Source organism: Myodes glareolus, chromosome 3 (genome assembly GCF_982192425.1).
Source record: "Myodes glareolus chromosome 3, mMyoGla1.1, whole genome shotgun sequence".
Classification (NCBI taxonomy): domain Eukaryota; kingdom Metazoa; phylum Chordata; class Mammalia; order Rodentia; family Cricetidae; genus Myodes; species Myodes glareolus.
This window is the reverse complement of record NC_142028.1, coordinates 3,313,617-3,333,559: the sequence shown is the minus strand read 5'-3', so window position 1 is coordinate 3,333,559 and position 19,943 is coordinate 3,313,617. Positions and strand designations below refer to the sequence as shown.

At 41.5% G+C, this 19,943-nt stretch overlaps 1 protein-coding gene across 3 annotated transcripts in view; it reads right to left on the bottom strand.

Annotated features, from left to right (window-relative positions):
* The window catches only part of Dennd5b (DENN domain containing 5B), a 126,882-nt gene extending 107,264 nt beyond the window's left edge, over positions 1-19,618 (bottom strand). Inside the window, exons 1-2 of one of the 3 annotated variants that reach the window (XM_085687412.2) lie at positions 19,316-19,618; positions 2,055-2,120 (exon numbers count right to left, since the gene is read on the bottom strand). In XM_085687412.2, coding sequence (XP_085543538.1) covers positions 2,055-2,120; positions 19,316-19,442 — 193 coding nt within the window. In that variant the 5' untranslated portion in view covers positions 19,443-19,618. Of the gene's footprint in view, positions 1-2,054; positions 2,147-19,315 lie in introns of all 3 variants that reach the window. The other 2 variants (XM_085687415.2, XM_085687413.2) reach the window with 2 other exon arrangements.
* Between the last annotated feature and the right edge of the window lie 325 nt (positions 19,619-19,943).

Genomic DNA, 19,943 nt, shown 5'->3' with positions numbered 1-19,943 from the left:
AGGCCGGAGATTTATGGCGTCTGCCTGTCTCTGCTTTCTTCCTCCCAGAATTCTGTTCAGTCTCCCCACCTACCCGAGTTCTACCCTATCAACTAGGCAAAGGCAGTTTCTTTAATAACCAATGAAAACAACACAAATACAGAAAGAACTCCTACACCATAGTAAGATATTTTAAATATTTTCTTGGTTTAAAAAACAGTAGATTTCACATCACTTTAGGTTTATAAATAAGTAAATAGACAAGAAAAAGGTCCTCTGGTTCTAAAAATCCATGTTACTCAGCTGAGCACACTAGTACACACTTTAATTCCAGCACTTGGGAGGCAGAGGCAGGCAAAGCTCTGTGAGCTCCAGGTCAGGACAAAACAGGCAGACCTTGTATCAAAAAACAATCAGTCAAATGTCTGCTTTTATCCATAACGATAAGTAAAATGTAAAATACCACAGAAACAGAACATAACCCAGGATATAGCTACTTGTAATACTTACCTTTTAATGAACTTCTGCCTGTGCAAGGCTAAAATAGTAACATCTTCATTCAGACATCAAGTTATAAATGGGGCAGAAGATAAATAAATGAAGTCATAACAGCTTTTCTTTCTTTTTCTTTTCTTTTTTGTTTTTGACCCAGAGTTTCTCTGTGTAACAGCCCTGACTCTCATAGATCTCAGACCTGGATGGCCTGAAACTCAGAGATCCGCCTGCCTCTGCCTCCCAAGTGCTGGTATTGAAGGTGTGTGCCACCACACCCAGCAGCCAATAGTGTTATTTTTAATATAACTGTTCTGCTGTCTGTGCAACCACCAACCTTCTCAAGGCACAACCAATTTATCCCCATAAAGAATTTCACAAAGACACAAAACACATAAAACAGTAACATTTATTCTCTACAAACACTACAAACACCACCACCACCTCCTCCACCCCACCACCTCCTCCACCCCCGCCACCTCCTCCACCACCCCCACCATCACCTCCACCACCATCACCTCCACCACCCCCACCATCACCTCCACCACCACCACCATCACCTCCACCACCACCACCTCCACCACCTCCACCACCACCACCCCCACCACCTCCTCCACCCCTGCCACCTCCTCCACCCCCACCATCACCTTCCACCAACCCCCACCATCACCTCCACCACCACCACCTTCCACCAACCCCCACCATCACCTGCACCGTTACTAAGATCTCTACTACTATCTCTGTAACACCTCCACCACCACCACAACTACCAGCACCACCAGCACCAGTTTCTCTTAATATTGTGTGAAAAAAAAGAATAGCAACAAGAAAGATCACTGCTGGATGCACAGCTGTCTTGGCAAATAATATTTTGAAAGAAATTAAGATAGAATCTGGCATTACTAGTAAGGATTCAGAAATGAGTAAATGCAGTTATTCTATCTTACTAACATCAGTGGGAGAAAAAAAAAAGAGTTATAGGGACCTTAGGGACCTGGGAGCTGGGAGAACAACCTACTCCTTTCATGTTGAATGCATATTTTATATGCCACTAGTTTAGAATTTATAAGCAGAAAAAATGATTAGGCTTGAGATTTTTGGATTCACATAAAATAGAAATCACATGTAAACACCCTTAAATTAAAATTCATCTTTTAACTATAGTCCTGAAACAAATAAGGACTATAAATTTCTTCAAGTATTTATATACTTGTAAGGACCCTATGTTATATTTATATCATTGCCAAAACATAGTTACAATATAAGTATCTTTACTATAACTATATACAGGCCTAATTTCAAATAATATTGCAAAGTAATATAATAAATTTAAGCTTTAATTAGGCCTCTCTTCCTAAAGAAATAGAAACTACATGCCAAGGCAGCTTAGATTAGTAAATATATTTTTTCAAGGTTTGAAGTAAAGTGAAGTCTTTATGAAAATTAAGATGGAGATGAGAGAACAAAATACAAATATCACCTATAATTTTGTCTAAGAGATTTAAGAAACATTCACAATAGGACATGGGGTAAATTAAAATTAATGATTTCTAGCACCCCATTCATTTTTAAGCTACTGTTACCTGAAGTCGTATTTGTGGCATCTTGGCTCTTGCCATGACGATCTGCTTCTAGCCATTGGTACAAAACTACACAATGTAACAGAAACAAAAACCTTTATGAACAAAGCAAAAAACAAACAAAAAACAAAAATGATATTGAAGAATGGAAAATGAGAATACAAAATTAAACAAAAGCAATTAAATTTGAGACATTCGAGTCAAGCACACAGCTTAACACTAATGATATGTATTTACAAGCAAAAAACGTAATTTTAACATAACAAATACTAGCTAGACATCTGTAACATTTATCTGTATAGACACACACATCTTAAGACTAATTTCAAGAGAAATATTAAAACAAAGCTAATGAAGTGTGATGATAAAACTAAATGACTTGTAAGAATTGTACCCTGATGAATTGGAATGGGTGTGGTCCAAAAATTAGTATCCCAAAATGCTAACAAAGATGCTGAAAGACAAGAACTCTCAACCACTGCCAGTGGGAAAGGCAGTTTAATACTTGATTATAAGATCAAACATGTTTTTGACATACAACTCCATAAATCTAGTCTCATGAGTAAAACATCACATTTCAAGAGGATTCTGGTAAATACTCACCAAAACTATCAAAGAAACCAGAAACAATGAAGCCTGAGAAACTATCACAGCCAAGAGGAGCTTAGGGAAATGTGATAATTAAATGCAAAACAGAACAATGATCCTTTAAGAGAAAAAGAACATTAGGCCCAAACTAAGAAAATCCAAATAGAGTTTTCATCCCTCGACTCAGTCTTGTACGTAGGAGTTAGAAGCCTGGGTCTTCATGTGTGGCTTGAATGAAATCTCCAGAAACCCAAAGACAGAGTTCCACTCCACTAAAGGCCCATCTTACGCGGTATGTCAGACCCAGAACTAAGTAAGAGACACATACACGTAGAATATCTAAAATGGCATCTCTGAGTTTTGAAGTATTATTCAAACATCACTTTTACTAGAATTATTAGCAAGCACATCTTTTACATGACGTTTAACTAAGCCTTTAGGACTATATATTATCTTCCCAATACAAAGTGACTTAAAGATCACCTGAATTAAGTATTCAGTCAACCTTTCAATCCCATTAGATTCATTATCAGAAAACTGTTAATAACTTTACTGCATCAGAACTGACTAGTATGGTCTGCTCCTGCCTTCCTCACTCTCCCCGTTCTCTCTTGCTCATGCTATGCTAATTTCACCTCATTTTGGTAAACAAAATATGATCTTCATGTGACACACTATAGATTCCACAACTGCAGCTGGACCACATGCTAACTAATGATTATTCTTTATCCTGGCACAAAGCCTGGCTCTAGAACTGTCAGGGGGCTGATCAGCACTAAACCTGTGCCAGGAAGGCTGCTGGAAGCAGCTTTAGAGCAAGGCTCAGTAACAGGGTTGTTAGGGAAAGAGATTAAGAAAAAGCTGGCTAAAATCTGTGTGAAAAACTTTGTTCATGACACTTCTGTGGAAATAACTTGGAATATAGTAGGAGAAAACAGATACACCAAATATATTGTACTTCTTTCTGAATATGGTGACTAGTCAGGACATGTTACTAACTTCAGAAGGTAACAAATGTGAAAGAAATATTAATAAATCTACATGCATAGCTATAGAGCTGATATCTGAAGTTAGAAACACTGCATGGCCTTTCCTGGCCACCCTTTCAGTTCAAACAATACAGCTTTTCTACAGGATGACTCTGAAGTACCAGAAACAGATGACATACTAAGTAAGATCTGAGCAGATACACATAAGCAGCTCTGTCCACAGAGTTTGTGAAAGAACCTGTGCAAGGTATCACACCTAGGAGGCTGAGGGAGAAGGAAGTGCACCTGAGGCCAGTCTGAGATCCAGGGCAAGAACCCCCCCCCACACACACACACACAAATGACAAAATTCCTCAAGATCAAATTATCAAATATGAGTTCAGCCTATACTTTCCAGCATATCACAATCACTTTATATTTTCAATGAGAATAAAATACTCAATCTTTCAAAGCTTACCTTAATATGTGCAATTAGCAACTTCTAGGCCATTAAGATTCCCTAAAATACAACCAGATCTAGGAACTCTGTATTGACTTTTATATTTGCTCCTATAATTTCCCATTAAATGACTGGAAAGTTAGTAACGACAATAGATGTGCATGTACAAATTGAGGTTGTTTTTTAAAAAAGTTTTACTGAGATATATCTTAATATTTACCCTTTTAAAGTAAATGATTCAGGGATTCTTTAGGATTTTCTTTTAAGTTTTAATAATCTATTTTTATTTATGTGCATTGGTGTTTTGCCTGAATGTATGTCTGTGTGAGGGTACTGGATCCCCTGGAGCTGCAGTTGCTGACAATTGTGTGTAGCACGAATTCTAATTTCTCTTAATAATAAAAATCCAGAGGCAAATATAGGGGTTAATGCTGAAGATCAGAGAAGCAGAACAGCCAGCCACCAGCTCTTACCTCTACTTCAGACCAAAATGGCGATCCTGCCACTACGAATCTTCAGACTGGTGTCTGAGGATTTACAAAATCTTAGACCGCCTCTCAGACTGAATTCTCCCACCTAACATTTCTCTCTCCATCCAGCTATATCACTCCTGTCTCCACCTCCCTAGTGCTGGGATTAAAGGCGTGGGATCCCAATTGTGGAATCACCTGTGTGTGAGCTCTGTTTCTCTTTTAGACAGATTCAATCTCATGTAGCCCAGGGTGGTCTTGAACACATAATCCGCCTGCCTCTGTCTCCTGGGTCCTGGGTCCTGGGATTAAAGGTGTGCATCACCATTGCCTGACCTCTATGACTAATGACTTAGCTCTGCACTCTGATCTTCAGGCAAGCTTTATTTGTTAAATTACAAGCAAAATATTACTACAAATTATGGCGGTTTTACTGTGCATATTAAGTTTTTTGCTCTTATAGAAACATAATGTCTGGGCCCGGTATTTTTTTTTTTATTGAGTGTCTTCTGTTCCTCTGAAATATTAGCACCTTAAAGCTGAATCTTTTTCAAAATTTTTTCATTTTATATGTGAGTGTTTAGTCCACATACATGTATGTGTACCACATGCATGTGCAACATATATATCTGCATCACATGGTGCCCACAGAAGTCAGAAGACTGTGTCACCTGGAACTAGAGCTAAGATGGTCGTGAACCACCAGGTGGGTGCTGGCAGTTTAACTCAGGTCTTCTGAAGAGCAACAAGTGCTCTTAATTGATGAACTATCGGCCCAGTTCCAAAGCTGAATCACCTTTAACCTAGAGGTCTAAGATGATATTCAGACATATCTTTTTGTTTGTTTGTTTGTTTGTTTGTTACAAGGTTTCACGTAGCACAGGATGACCTTAAAATTTCTCTGTAGTTGAGAATGATCTTGAACTTCTGGATCCTTTATCCACCACCTCCCAAATGCTTGGATTACAAGGGTACATCATAACATCTGGTATAATATTTAGCAACTATTACATCCCAGGCAGACAATATTAAAATGTGTTAAATTCTGGATTCTATTTCTGCACTTTACTGGATCAGCTACTGTTCCTGTGCCATGCTCCCTGCCATGATGATCATGGACTCTAACCCTCTGAAAGCACAAGCCCAATTAAATGTTGTATAAGTTGCTCTGGTCATGGTGTTGTATCACAACAATAGAAATGTGGCTAAGACAAGCTTTATTAGGTATTTTGGCAGAGCAATGAAACAAGTAACGAATTTACCATCCTATTCTACCAGTCAGTGAATTTACTCCATTCCCTGTTTATAAGAAAAGAGAAAGACATCTATGGTTAAAAAACGTTATCAAGTCTTCATAGTAAGGGGTAAAAGAAGACCTCTGGGGCTAAGCTACACTTGGGCATTTGTGAACTGAGGAGGTCTCCAATCTGTCCTCTGAAGATACTTTTAACTAAACCGTATTAGAAGAGGCAGAAGCAGGAATATCAGTTTTTGTCTTTGGCTACAAAGCACATTCAAGGCCAAACTGTGGTACCCGGGACTCTATCTTAAAACAACAGGCAGGGCCAGTAAGATAGTCCAGTGGGACACTTGCATTACATGCCTGGAGATCTGGGTTCCCTCCCCAAAACTTACATAAACGTGGATGGGAAGAAGTGTCCCAAAAGTTGTTCTCTGACCATTATATTAGCACCATGTAATCTGTACATGACATGTACAGATGTGACCTCCCTCACTCTGTCAATATAACAAGTAGTTTAAATGACTGTATAGTATTCATTTATGTTTGTCAGGACACCAGCACTGACAATTTTGCCATCCAGTAGCTGACATGTCGGTTTGATACCTAGCTATAGGTTCTAAGTACATCCTAGACCAATCAGGCTGGAGTTGTCCACAGCCTACCGTCAGAGCAGCACCATTTAAATACATGGTGTATCTGGACAGTCCTACTTCTTTATTGACCAGAAGTCTAAGTGACAAATACAAATGATTATCTGTCCACAGATTAAAAAGTACATATATTTTAAGCCACAGATTTACTCATTGAAGGCCATATTTATTATTATTTATATATTCTTTTCTTGTACTGCTAGGGATCGCCTTGTATATGCCAGACAAAGTGAAAAGAAATGTTAATGATTGGAAGAGATTCATATAGAGATGTTTAAGTTTTAAATACACCTTAAAGCACAATAAACTATGGCGATTACCTTGGTCATTGCTTCCTAGTCTTAAAAACTATGCTATTTACTTTGCTCCATGGCTTAGTTTGCCAAAAAGAAATTATAGATATCCAAATTTTTCCTCGAGTGTCTACGTTTTATCGATTATATCCGAAGCAGCATGGAAACAAAACAAGGCCAACCTACTGTAAATCCACAGCAGTCTCGGGAAGATGAGACCATGTAAGAATCTAATGGAAACAAGGCAGGGACTGTGGGAGCCCATGAATATTTCAGAAGAATAATGAAAAAGTATGCCAGATGGGTTCCCTTGCAGCTGACTAGCAACTAAATTTCTGACCAAAGCCAAATGCTTCCCTTACATAATTTATCAGGCACTTTCCAGTCCTCCCCGCTACTATCCTATTCTTTCTCCTTTTTATGTTTAAATTCCAATACTACCATCACTCTTCTCTCAAGTAAGATCATCATAAACCATAAAAACAAACAAGTAACAACGGCAGCAACAAAAATCCATGCCTAATTGCTCTCTAAAACATGAGAATCCAGGTGTCTTCACAAAGGCTTGAAGCAGACAAAGGAAGTGCTAAGAAAGCCTAATTAGGTCAAGGGGGATGCAGGGATCCTCCGGGAGGGGAGCTGGAAGAAATTTTGCAGGTGAACTGGTTTGATGCTCAGGATTGAACCCCGCACTTCATTCATGCTAAGCACAAGTTCTACAGCATATACTTGAGAGTGCTAAATTTTAGAGTAATTAATTACCTGATAAGGTAATAGAAAACTAATAAAAGAAAGAAACCACATTGACAAGTTTGCTTACGCTTTTTTGCTTTTTGGGTTTTTTTTTCCTTAAGAGAATGTCTTACGAGAGACAGAGAAAGAGAGAAGGACACACAGAGAGAGACAGACAGACAGAGAAAGAGAGAGGGACACACAGAGACAGACAGACAGACAGAGACAGAGAGAATGTCTTACTCTATAGCCCAGACTGGCCTTGAACTCGGAGCAATCCATCATCCTCAGAATACTTAAATTACGGGCATACCCTACCACATCCATATGACAAGTTTATTTATAATGCAGATGTTAAAAGAAAGAACATCCTAAGATTTTTAAATAAAAAAAATGGAATAATCCACTTTCGGTAACTGGTTGATTTCTCAAAATCTACATGTTAACCTAACTTTAGAAACATTAAAAGCAGGGCTGGGGTCTACAGTAGGGGGGCAGAGAAACTGCCTAGCATTGCACAAAGTCTCAGGTCCACTTGTGAGTACTGCATACAACTAAGGAACCTTGGTTACATAGAGTTCAAGGCCACCCTGCACTACACGAGACTCACTTTAAAAAAAGGTTCAAATGGTCTGTCCAGATGGAGCCCTCTGTGCTTTTGGAGGCAGGGAGGCCAGGCTATGCTGTTGCCTTTGCTTCAGCCCCAACTGCTACTGGCTCCGTCCTGCCACAGGCTCCAGTATCAATATCTGGCCTGGACGAGATCACTACAGATGAACTGAAGCAAGTTGTTACCAGCACCAGCAGCAAGGCAGAGCTACCCTAGGGTACCTACCTCTCTAGCCTTGTCTCCTGACGGCCAGACCCTACTGGCTACAGACAACCTGGAGAGAATGTGGAGGAGACTACTGTCACTCACTAAAAGTTAATGACAGATTTTAGAAATAAAAACTGTCTTTCTGAAAAAAAAAAAAAGCTCAAATACACTTAAGATTAATAATATGTCACAGTACACAAAATACCCATGGCAATATAAACAATAAACAAGAATGTGGTAACTACTTCTGAAGAAAGTAAATGACAGATATGAGATTCGTTTTCCTTTGATTGAGACAAAGTCCCTGCTATGTAGGCCATGGTGACTTTGAAGTTAGCGAGTAGCCCACATATGGTGAAAGAAAAAATTGACTTCAGAAAGTTATCTTTTGACCTCAACACTTGAACACAAGCACCCTGCACAACTGCACGCACACTGTCAGCAGGTAAAGTGGTCACAACGTTAGGAACTTACTTTTGGATGTCTACACAAGAGTTCCAAGAACACTTTAAATCCCACCAAAGAATCTGAGGATACTTCAAGCAACTATGATTATGAAAATATAGCTAGTGTTTTATGAACAATTATATCCCAATCAACTCCATACTAAGCACTATTCCTGAATTGCCAACCAAAAGAAAGTATTTAATCAAATCCTTCCACACAGACAGCTGGCAGACATTCTAGAGTAGTTCCAGATGATCCAGGCATTAGAAATGTCAGTGCAAGCATCCGACACCATTTGAACTGGTGTCTGTCAGGGAAACAGGTTTCTGTGCGTTCACGCCTGGGAAGCAGAAGCAGGCGGATCTCTGTGAGTCTGAGGCCAGCCTGGTCTACAGAATGAGTTCCAGGACAGGCTCCAAAGTAACACAGAGAAACCCTGTCTTGAAAAAACATAAACAAAACCAGACTGGTCTATTTCAAGTTTCAGGCCAGTCAGGACTACAGAGTGAGACTCTGTCTCAAAAAAAAACAAAAAACAAAACAAAACAAAAAAAACAGACAAAAAGCTTTTAATTAAGATAAAATATACATGCATGCAGGCAAAAACCACATATACAAATAAAATAAATAAATCTTAAAAAATAAAACTCTAGTCCACCACTTGCTTTCAGATATGTACATACATACACACACACACACACACACACACACACACACACACACAGTTAACCAATTCTATCAAGACAAATGTGGAGGTGATTCTAATTCTCACTGTTATAAAGGAACAAAAAATATTAAGAGGGAAAAACTTAAAGGTGTCTATTACTACTATCATTACCATCACAAAACCAAAACTGATTTCAACACGCACCGCCTGAAACTACCTCCCTGCGTTCCTTCCTCATAGAAACCACCATGTCTATGTGGCTTAAACCCAAAACCTGTCATGTGGAGTTACTCTCAGAAAAAAAATGCAAATATTACCTCTCTAAATAGAAGCTAACCACTCTGTGTTTGTTCATCTTCTCTTTCCCTTCCTCCCTCTCCCCCATCTCTCCAGTTTGTTTCTCAGTCTGGCTTCAAAATCATTATGTAGCACAGCTTGGTCCTGACCTCTAGAGCTTCTCCCTCTAAGCCTCTGAGGGCTGAGACTATTCAGGTCCAGCTCCCCCTCATTTTTAATTTATTTTTTTCTTTTAGGAGTTTTGCTTCATTTACTCAAAATAAATAAGTAAACCAACAAATCCCAGAAGGCACTACTATATTAATGCAAACATTCAGAACCAGGTGTGATGGTGCTTAGTCCTAGGATTCTGAAGGCAGAGGCAGGCAAATCTCTATGGGTTTGAGACTAGTCTGGTCTACATCATGAGTTCCAGGTTAACCAAAAGTGAGAACCACAGTGAGACCCTGCCTTCAAAAAAAAAAAAAAAACAAAAAAAAACAAAACAAAACAAAACAAAAAAACCAACCTACAGAGGTGGCTCAAGGTTGTGGGCACTGGCTGCTCTTCCAGAGGATCTAAGTTGGAGTCCCAGCATACACATGGCAGGTCACTGTCTTCTAACTCCAGTTCCGGGATCAGGAATGCAAGTGGTATGCAGACATACACACAGGCAAAATACCCATACACATTAAATAGATAAAATAAATTTTAAAACGCCTATTAATTTTCAGTAAACTGACAGATTTACTGAAAATGATAAACATCTATTTTTGTCTAAGTTACTATGACAAATGAACCTCTTTAAATTCTCGATTATTTTTGAGTGTTTTTAAATTAAATTTCTAGGCTGGCACACAAAACTGTGAGGTTTATCTTTTCATCTGAAACTCATATTGTGTTTTAGTAGGAAAGTCATTCACAGAAGGGATCAAAAATCAGAGCGTCCTTATATAGACAACATGGCCTGAGCATTTTAAAAGCACCAATAGCCAAAAATAAATAAATAAATAGATAAATAAATAAATAAAAAGGCAAAACAACCAAAACATTGTCTCTCATCTTATCCCTTCTACCTGTAAAGGGAAACAGCAGACATTCTCTCCATTCTAGAGCTAGTGCCCAGCACTGATCACGAAATGTTCCTACAAACCTCTTGAGAGTTAGGAGGGGAGTTAGGAAGGCCTGCTGCTATTGCTGGGTGATCCAGCCTCCCCAAGTACTGTCTAAGGCAACCTGTAAGGAAGGGACAGCCAAGTGCTCCTCAGAAGCTTCTCATAACATCTCCACACGGGGTTCTGCTGTAACAACAAATGTTTCTCGACACTTCCTACAGACACAGATCAAGAGTTTATCTTCTCACTGAATTCTGCTCACTCAGCTTTTCTGTCTTCCCATTTAGCAATAGCGTTTTTCTTTCTCCTCTCCATTAAAGAAAAAAAACCTAAAGAGTAGATTACTTTAGTGTTAAACTCCTGAGAGTTAGTTATTCTTTCTTTCTGCACTGTATTTTAATATGATGGTATGGAGGAAATCTGAACAGAGTAAACAGCTGAGAGAATTCCATTTTACTTCCCTCTTATTCTCTGAACAACTATACACTGAGATCTTTACAAATCCACATGACAAATTAAAACAGTAATAATTTGAACAGAATATTTTACTGATGCAACTAGAAATTATAATTAAATGAACTATGTCAATTTCAAAAAGACAAAAATCATGTTTTCTCTCATTTATCATTCCTAGATTTTTATATAGATACATAAATCTAAGTATTTATCTCACATGAAAATAGAAGTAAGGGCCAGCTTACTTTAACATACATGTCTTTAACTCCGACACTCGAGAGAACAGGCCTGTCTGGTCTATATAGCAAGTTCCAGAATAGCCAGGACTACATAGAGAGACTGTATCACAAAAATAAAAAAACAAAACACCGCCCCCCCAAAAAAAAGAAAAGAAAGAGAACAGAGGTAAACTGAGGGACAAAGGACAGCACACAAAACGAGGAGCTCTATTTTTACTTTCCACTCTGTCTCTGGGGAACAACAGGCGGCTATTTTCCTTAAAGCACTGTTACACTCACTCCAGGGTAAACTTGAGTGTGTTATCATTGTTACAAGTGAAAATCCACAATTCTTCAAAAATAAAAAGCACTTACTGCCCATTGCTATTTCAAATCAATTATTATTTATCCTTTCTCATGGTATAATAATAAAGACCCATGAGAGCCAAAGTCTAACTGCTTCACTTTGTAAACCTTCAGATGGTATTTAAAACAGACTTTCCTCAGAAAACCCTACTAAAATTACTGAAACATACTGGGTACGTAATCCCAGCACTTGAGAGGCAGGAAGATCCAGAGTTCAAAGCCATCTCCTTAGCTACTTAGTGGGTTTTGAGGCCAGCCTGGGCTACAAGAGACCCTCTCACAACAACAACGACAACAACCAAAAAAGAGCAAGCAGATAATTGAAACAAACATTCAGTTTTTAAATAAATCTGAGAGAGGATGCAAAATAACAAAACATAAAGAATCCTCAAACTCTTACTGTGTTTTAATTTTTTTATATTTATTGTATTTATTGACTATCATATGGGTCTTGGGATTGAACTCAGGTCATTAGGCCTGGAAGCAAGGGCGTTACCTGTTGAGTTCAAACTCTTTTATTACTATTATTATTGTGTGTGTTTCTCACATCTACCTGGGGAGGTCAGAGGGCAACTCTGTGAAGTTGGTTCTCATCTTTCCTCTTTATGTGGATCCAGGGGATGGGGGTCAGGTCCAGGGGATAGGGGTCAGGTCATCAGGAATCATCCCAAACTCACACTTGTCATTAATTTTCCCTTTCCCCCCAAAAGCAACTTATTAATAACAAGTAACAACTGATATTCTGATCCCCTTTCAATCCATGCTAATGTCCCATGCCTACAGGGACAACTAGGGGAATAAGCTCTGCAGAGTTTCTTCTGAGCGCTGTGTCCCTGAAAGCTCTAACTTCTAGCTTCTCCCTAAATAAGTAATTTTATTTTATGAAACTTTCCAAGAATATTTTATTCAATGAAGGGAGTGGGCATATTAAGTCATTCACAAACAAAATGTTACTATTAGAAATATGATAATTTGGACATTAAGAAAGAAACCTTTAAAAAAAAACCCATCCACATGTAAATCTAAGTTTTTTTTTTTCAATTCTAAAAACAACTTTTTAAGGAAGCCTAGGTTTTCCGTTGTGGAAGGAACCTGGGCAGACTGGAGAGAAGCTCAAAGGCCCATAAGCCCATCACAGAGCAGCAGGGTTAAAAGTCAAAGGTCAGGGAACAGGGGAATGGAGTGCAAAGTAGCTCCCACACTTGACAGTAGACTATCTCATTATTTTAGGGGCATTAAAGGCTATTTAGTTGGATTGACAAAAGCAATACAATCATTTATGCTTTAAGTCTCAAGGAAGCTTTAATATTAAGACTTTATGATTAAGAGCAAGGAAATTAAAATCACTTTTCACCTGTACTTGGACAATCTCAAGCACACACTAGTGTTCCTCAAATCAGGAAAAAGCTGTCATCTGATGTTTTCTAAAGCATTCCGTAAGGCACAAAACACACTTCATGTGCACACACACGTCAACAGACATGTCATTTCAGAGCTTCCATCCCCTAATGATTCAATAAGGTATGTCTATTTAACGGCTATATGTCCTCACTCAGAAAATGTCAAATTTTTACTCCTGTTGAGTGAGATTTAATTTCACAAGCAAACATAATTTTGTTAAACTTTCAGTAAACAGGTTGTGCAATCGTACAAGAGACCCTGTGAGGTCTCTGACCCAGTCTGTACAACCCTGTGTCTCCTGGGGTTACAGAGCTGTGCTACATAAATGTTACGTCACCACACTACCAGAAGTCACATAACAGGATGTGGGGAGGGTCACAGATACTGGGCAAACACTAAAAGGATTATGGACGAGAGACAACTAAAAATTAATCAAAAATTAAATGCGTAAGGAATCCAAGTGTTATTGGCTCCATTGTACAATTGCATTGTAGCCTTGGTTCTGTACACAAGAACTACATTTTTGCAATGCACAAGATGTCTTGCCACCAAACACCAATGAGCATTGTCTCAAACAACTTCACTCATAGTCAAGACTAGTGTATATATGAATTAAGATGGCTTTACTGTACATATGAAGTTTTCTGCTCTTATAGAAACATAATGGATCTGGGTTTAGTGGCGCAGACAGGTAATTCATCTACTTGGGAAGCTAGGGCAGGAGGATCACAAATTCAAGGCCTAGCTGTGTTACCAAGTGAGTTCTAGCCCAGACTGGTCAACTTGTGAGACCCTGGATGTCTGCTTTCTCTAATCATGTGATCTGTAAGTTCTTCCACCATTTCCATGCTAGTAGATAATATGGCCTTTACCGAAGGATTATATAATATGGCCTTTACCGTAGGATTATATAATATGGCCTTTACCGTAGGATCGCCTGGATCTTGGACTCTCAGCTTCCAAAACCATGAGCTAAACAAACTTCCTACCTTACCAACATACCAAGCATAAGGAATTTTTGTTACAGCAACAGAAAACCAATTAATACCCAGCTTCCTGATCTCCAAACGTAGCTCTAATTGAAACAACGATACTCCCACCTACTGTCAATACCATTTCATCTCTTTGGGCATTTCCTCCTCTCTCTTCCCATCTGTGCCTGTGGGGTTACCCCCACCCCCATTCTCTTCCCAGGACTCAATCAAGTCTCCTCCTCTATTCTATTTACTCAACACATAAGTGGTTTCATGGTTTTAAATTTATATCTGGACTTTTCCTCTGAGAGATGTCTTATTTATTTAGTAACTCCATTAAAGTCTAACAGGCACTGCCACCTTAACATGTCTAAAATGAAACTGAACTATGAGTACTAAATTAATAGAACGCGATCAGAGTAAGTGGTTGTGGTACACAGCTATAAACTCAAGAGGCAGGAGGACTGCCACAAGTTCAAGGTCATCCACGGCTATATAGCAAAACTGTCTCAAAAGAAAAAAGTCAGACACAATCATCCAATTCATTAATAACTCCCGATGGTACACATGTACATATACACGCATGCACACGCTCATGTGTGCATACCACACACACACTATCCGACTCATTACCACAAATTTCCCACAGTACTTTCACATCCAATAATGAAACAGTACAACGAGCTTCTTGCTTCCACTGTTTCCCTCACATCTGTAACCTGGCAGCCACAGAGGTCTTTTATTTTTAGAAAATTTTGTTTACTGGGGCTGAAGAGATGGCATAGTGGTTAAAAGTGTGGCTCTCTTTCAAAGGTCCCAGGTTCAACTCCCTGCACCCACATGGCAGCTCATAACCATCTATAAGCTTAGTTCCAAGGAATCCAATGCCATCTTGGGTCTCCTTGGGTAACAGGCATGCATGCAGGCAAAACAAGGATGCATATAAAATGATAACTTTATTTAAAACAATTTTAAGTCTATTACATGTATTTATTTATGTGTGTAATGCATGTGCTCTTGGGCAGGCACACACCTGCGGAAATCAGAGGACGACTTGGGGGAGTCTGTCCTCTCCTACTAGGGGAGTCTCGGACAGAACTCCGATTGTCCGCCTTGTGTCAAGTACTTTTCTAGCCGAGCTGTCTCACTGGCAGACAGTGATCCTTTCAGAAGGTGTCAGATGATACAACTATTCTGTTAAAGAATCTCTAAGCATCTTCCCAACTCAAAACAAAAAGCAATGTCTTTGAAGCCCTGCCATATTTCTTTTAACCTGTCTCTGTGATCTTGCCCATTCTATTCACATTGGTATCGTAGCTATTGTAGAATATTACTTCAGCTGTGTAAAGGTGTGTTACATTTGTTTATGCTGTGGAATATTACTTTAACTATGTAAAGGTGTGTTACATTTGTTTATGCTGTAGACTATAACTTTAACTATGTAAAGGTGTGTTACATTGTTTATACATTTATTTAATCATGAAAAGATGTGTTGCTATTTCACCTTGTCTGCCTAAGGCACTTGAATGGTCTAATTAAAAAAAAAAAGGCTGAACAGGTGGGCAATAGCTAGGCAGGAGAAGGAAAAGTAGCTGACAGGCAGAGAGAATAAAGGAGAATCTAAGAACAGAGAGAAGAGAGGAGAGAGAAAAAGAGGGAAAAGCCCAGGGTCAGAAACCAGGCATCTGCCAACCAGATGGACACTGAAGGAAGCAGGAAAGATACACAGAAAGAAAGGTAAAATGCCCTTAGGCAAAAGGTAGATAAAGAGAAACAGGTTAATTTAAGTTAAAAGAGCTAGCCAGAAGCAAGCCAAAGCTAAGTCAAGCATTCATAACTAATAAGTCTCAATGTCACAATTTCAGAAGGAAAAAGCCTGCTACAGTTACCCACATAAACCAGTCAATGTTCCACCTCAGGGTATCTTGCTGTTTGTTCTGCCTAAATACTCATTCCCTAGACCAGGCATTCTCAACTTCCCTAACGCTGCAACCCCTTAATACAGTTTCTCATGTTGTGGTGACTGTCAACCACAAAATTATTTTAACTGCTACTCCATAACTAATTTTGCTACTATTATGAATCATAATGTAAATAGCTGATATGCAGATGGTCTTAGGTGACCCCCGTGAAAGGGTCCTTTGACACCTGGGGGTTGCGATTCACTGCCCTAGAGTCCATACTGCTTGCTTTTCCGCCTCCTTCATGGCTGTGCTACTGCCACATTCTCTGGGAGGTCTTCTCCAATTATCTTATTTAAAACCAAAGGCTGAGCTATCCCAGAGATAGAGCACAGGCCTGCACATTTCCAGGGCATAACTCCCAACAACAACATAAAATAACCACAATTCTGATCCCATTTTCCTGTTCCATTTTTTCTCGTATTTCTTTATTAATTTGAACATAGAAATTGGACCTGTTGTGGAAAGCATACAATCACAGCTACTGGGGAGGCTGAGGCAGGAGGATCCCAAGTTCAAGGCCTTTCTAGGATACAATGTAGGTTTCAGGCCAGTGTGGGCACTTAATAAGGCCCTGACTAAAAGATGTTTTAAAGAGGCGGGGAAGTAGTTCAGTGCCTGGCGAATGAGGCTCTATTTTCAATCTCCAGTATTGAAGGGGGGAAAGGTAAGGAAAAGAAAGGATATGTCTTCACTATTTGTTTATACTAGGATGTAGCTCCATTATGGAAGGGACTTTATTCTCTCTACAGATGTTCGCTGAGCTTGACAATCTACACCAACCTTTTAAAAATATATTATTTGAGCTCTCCAAATATTGTGAAAAGAGAGGTCAATTACATGATACTGCAAAAAAGAAAACACAATTTGTACCCCAAAGAATATATAAAAGAGGCCAATGAGGTGTCCGACAGGCAAAGGCACCTACTGCCAAATCTGATGACCTGAGTTTAATTCCTGGGTCTCACAGGTGTCCTCTGATCTCCACTCACGCCACAGAAAACAAGTATGCATCCATACACACATAAGATAAATAGATATAATTTTTTTAAAATGCACTTGCTGCTCTTCCAAAGGCCCTGAGTTCAGTTCCCAGACATCAGGTGCCTCACAAACCCGTTAACTATAGCTCTAGGTGATCTAATATGCTCTTCTGTCCTCTGCTGGCACCTGCACTTTTGCACAGGTACACATAAGTGTGCACAAACAAATATGTGTATTTATCTATCTTTTAAAAAAAAACGCATTAAAGGGTTTGCAAGATGGCTCAGAAGGCAAGAGCATTTGCCGACTTCAATTGCTGGAACCCACAAAAACAAGGAATGAAAGAATCTGGTTCCATAAAGTTGTCTTCTGTCCTACACATGTATGTTGTGACACATGCGCCATGACCCCCCCAACACACACAAAACACAGGGCATACACACAAAGTAATAAAAATGCACAAAATCTTTGTGTGTGTGTGTATGCCTCGCATTTTGTCATTTCTACACAGCTTGTAGCTGTCTCTTCCTCCGGTACTGCCTTTTCTCCAGTCCTGTCTCTCCAACCTCCCCTGCCTTTGTTGTTTCTGAAAAGGGGTCTCTCCCTCTGTAGCCCCAGCTGGCCTCAAACTCACACCACTCCTTTTGCCTCAGCCTGCTAAGTACTGAGACGACATCCAGCTGTGACAAAAAGTGGTGATGAAGAGAGAAAATTTAAATTACATTAAAATAAAATGTTTTACACCATCTGCATCACACTTGGAGAGTCCCAGAACACACTTTTTTAAAAAAGGCTTTGTTTTGGCGTTAGGAGACAGAGGACAAACATAGGCTTTCTTCTTTCATCAGTCACCTGGCATAGAAGGCCTCCAAGAAATCCCAGTTGTTTAGAGAAGGGATCTTAGAAAGAGAATTCTTTTACTAGCCCAAGAGAAATCTTTCCCCAAAATCACTCTGCAGACACTTCCCCCCTTCTTCATATCCCTTAGCAATGCCATTCATAACATGGACACGAAATCTTAGCTGAAGAAATAGTATGTTACATAATTACACACACGGGGGAAACCTGGCACTCTATTATCCTCTCTTCAGTAAATAAACAAAACTACACTTAGTTTTTGCTGAAAACATTTTCTCTGAAGGTGCCTGAATAAAAAGATTCTCGGCTAAGACGTGGAACTGTATTTTAAAAGACTGAACAGTTTTGTTTACTACCATTTATTATTTAGTACATTCTTCCCAATCCTTTCCTCAATGGAGAGAGAAAAATCTATACTGGTGCAATCAATGAGGGCCGCTATGTTCCAAAGCCGCTGTTCTGAAAGGCTATGATCTAAGTGTTTAGCACTGACACAGATAAAGTTCAGGTGGTAGGTGTCACGTGTCTCACCCTTTTAAAAAAAAAATCACGATTCAGATCCCACGGAGGAAAGGAGAGTGAAAAATGCAATCTGTTATTTCTCGCGTTCTGCTTTCCACACTGCGCATCCCCCCCCCCCTCCATCATCATTCAACGGCCCGGGTTCCCAGTGCAGGTTCCCCAGCTCAGTCTCGCACTGCGTCACCGAACCAGTCAAATGGGGGCCATGCTCCTACAGGGACACCTCGGTGATGACTCACGGTGCGCCCCTCTCGGGAAGGATCGTCCACTACGTCAACTCAGGAACGGGGCGCAGGTGGGGGGAGGGGGAATCAACAAAGCACCGGGCCGCATCCCGCTCCAGCGTCCAAAGGTCCTCGCCAGCGCGCGGCACCGGCGCTGCCAAATCCACCGGATTCCAAAGGGTGACTCGGCCGTCATCGCAGAACCCGGGGGGAGGGGCGGCGCCGGCCGAGAGCGGTCGGTCGGGGCCGCGGCTGCTGGGCCTCTCGCCCGAGCGGACCACGTCGTAGCCCCGGGGTCCCGACACAATTCCTCCAGGGCCAAACTTGGCGAACCGCGCCGCAGCCCGGTCGCGCGCGCCGCGAACCGCGGAGGGGTCCGGCCCTCTGGCGGCCCGCGCCGGTTACGCGGATCCAGCGCCCGCGGGCTCAGCCAGAGCGCGGAATTAACAACAATGTCATTACATCGCCCACGAGCGCCCGTCCAGCCCGAGTGCGGCTACGGCAGCCGCCGACTTTTTGTCTATGGAGCCCGCACCTCGCCTCCCTTGCGCGTCCACAGCCAGCCCGGCCTTACCCGCCAGCTCGTCAGGCTCCAGTCCGCTGTCCGCATCGATCCCGCACAGCACAAAGTAGTGCGCGAAGCGACAGGCGGCCGGGGAGGACCCCGAGCCCGGGCCCGGCGCCGCGCCGCTACCGCTCATCCCGCCGCCGCCTGTGCGGTCGTCGCCGCGGCTCGCGGAGGAGGCTCTCGGGGGTGAATCGATGGGGAGCTGGGCTCAGAAGCGTCGCAGGCTTCGCTCGCCGAGGAGGCCACCGCTGCCGCTCGGACCCTAAGGCGACCCCGGCGCGCCCAGGGCCGCGCAGTGGCCGGTACCGGGGGAAGCGGCCTCGGGCTCGCGCGCAGGCAGGCGGGCGGGCGGGCGGGATTGCGCCGCGGCGGGGGAGGGGCGCGCAGGGGGAGTGTCAGCTCGGGAGGCCCGCGCCGCCGCGGCTGCGCCCGCCGGAGCACGGCGTCTGGCGCCCGCGGGTCAAACGGAGCCGAGCTGCGCGAGGGGCGCGCGCGTCGAGCTCGGAGGCGCGCGGTCGCGGGCGGGCGGGCGCGCACCTGCGAGTTCGGAGGGCTCGCGGGCGCGTCCGTCCCCGTCCGGGTGCAGCCCCCAGTCGCGGCGGAGCGGAATCCTGTCTTTCCCCCAGGGGATGTC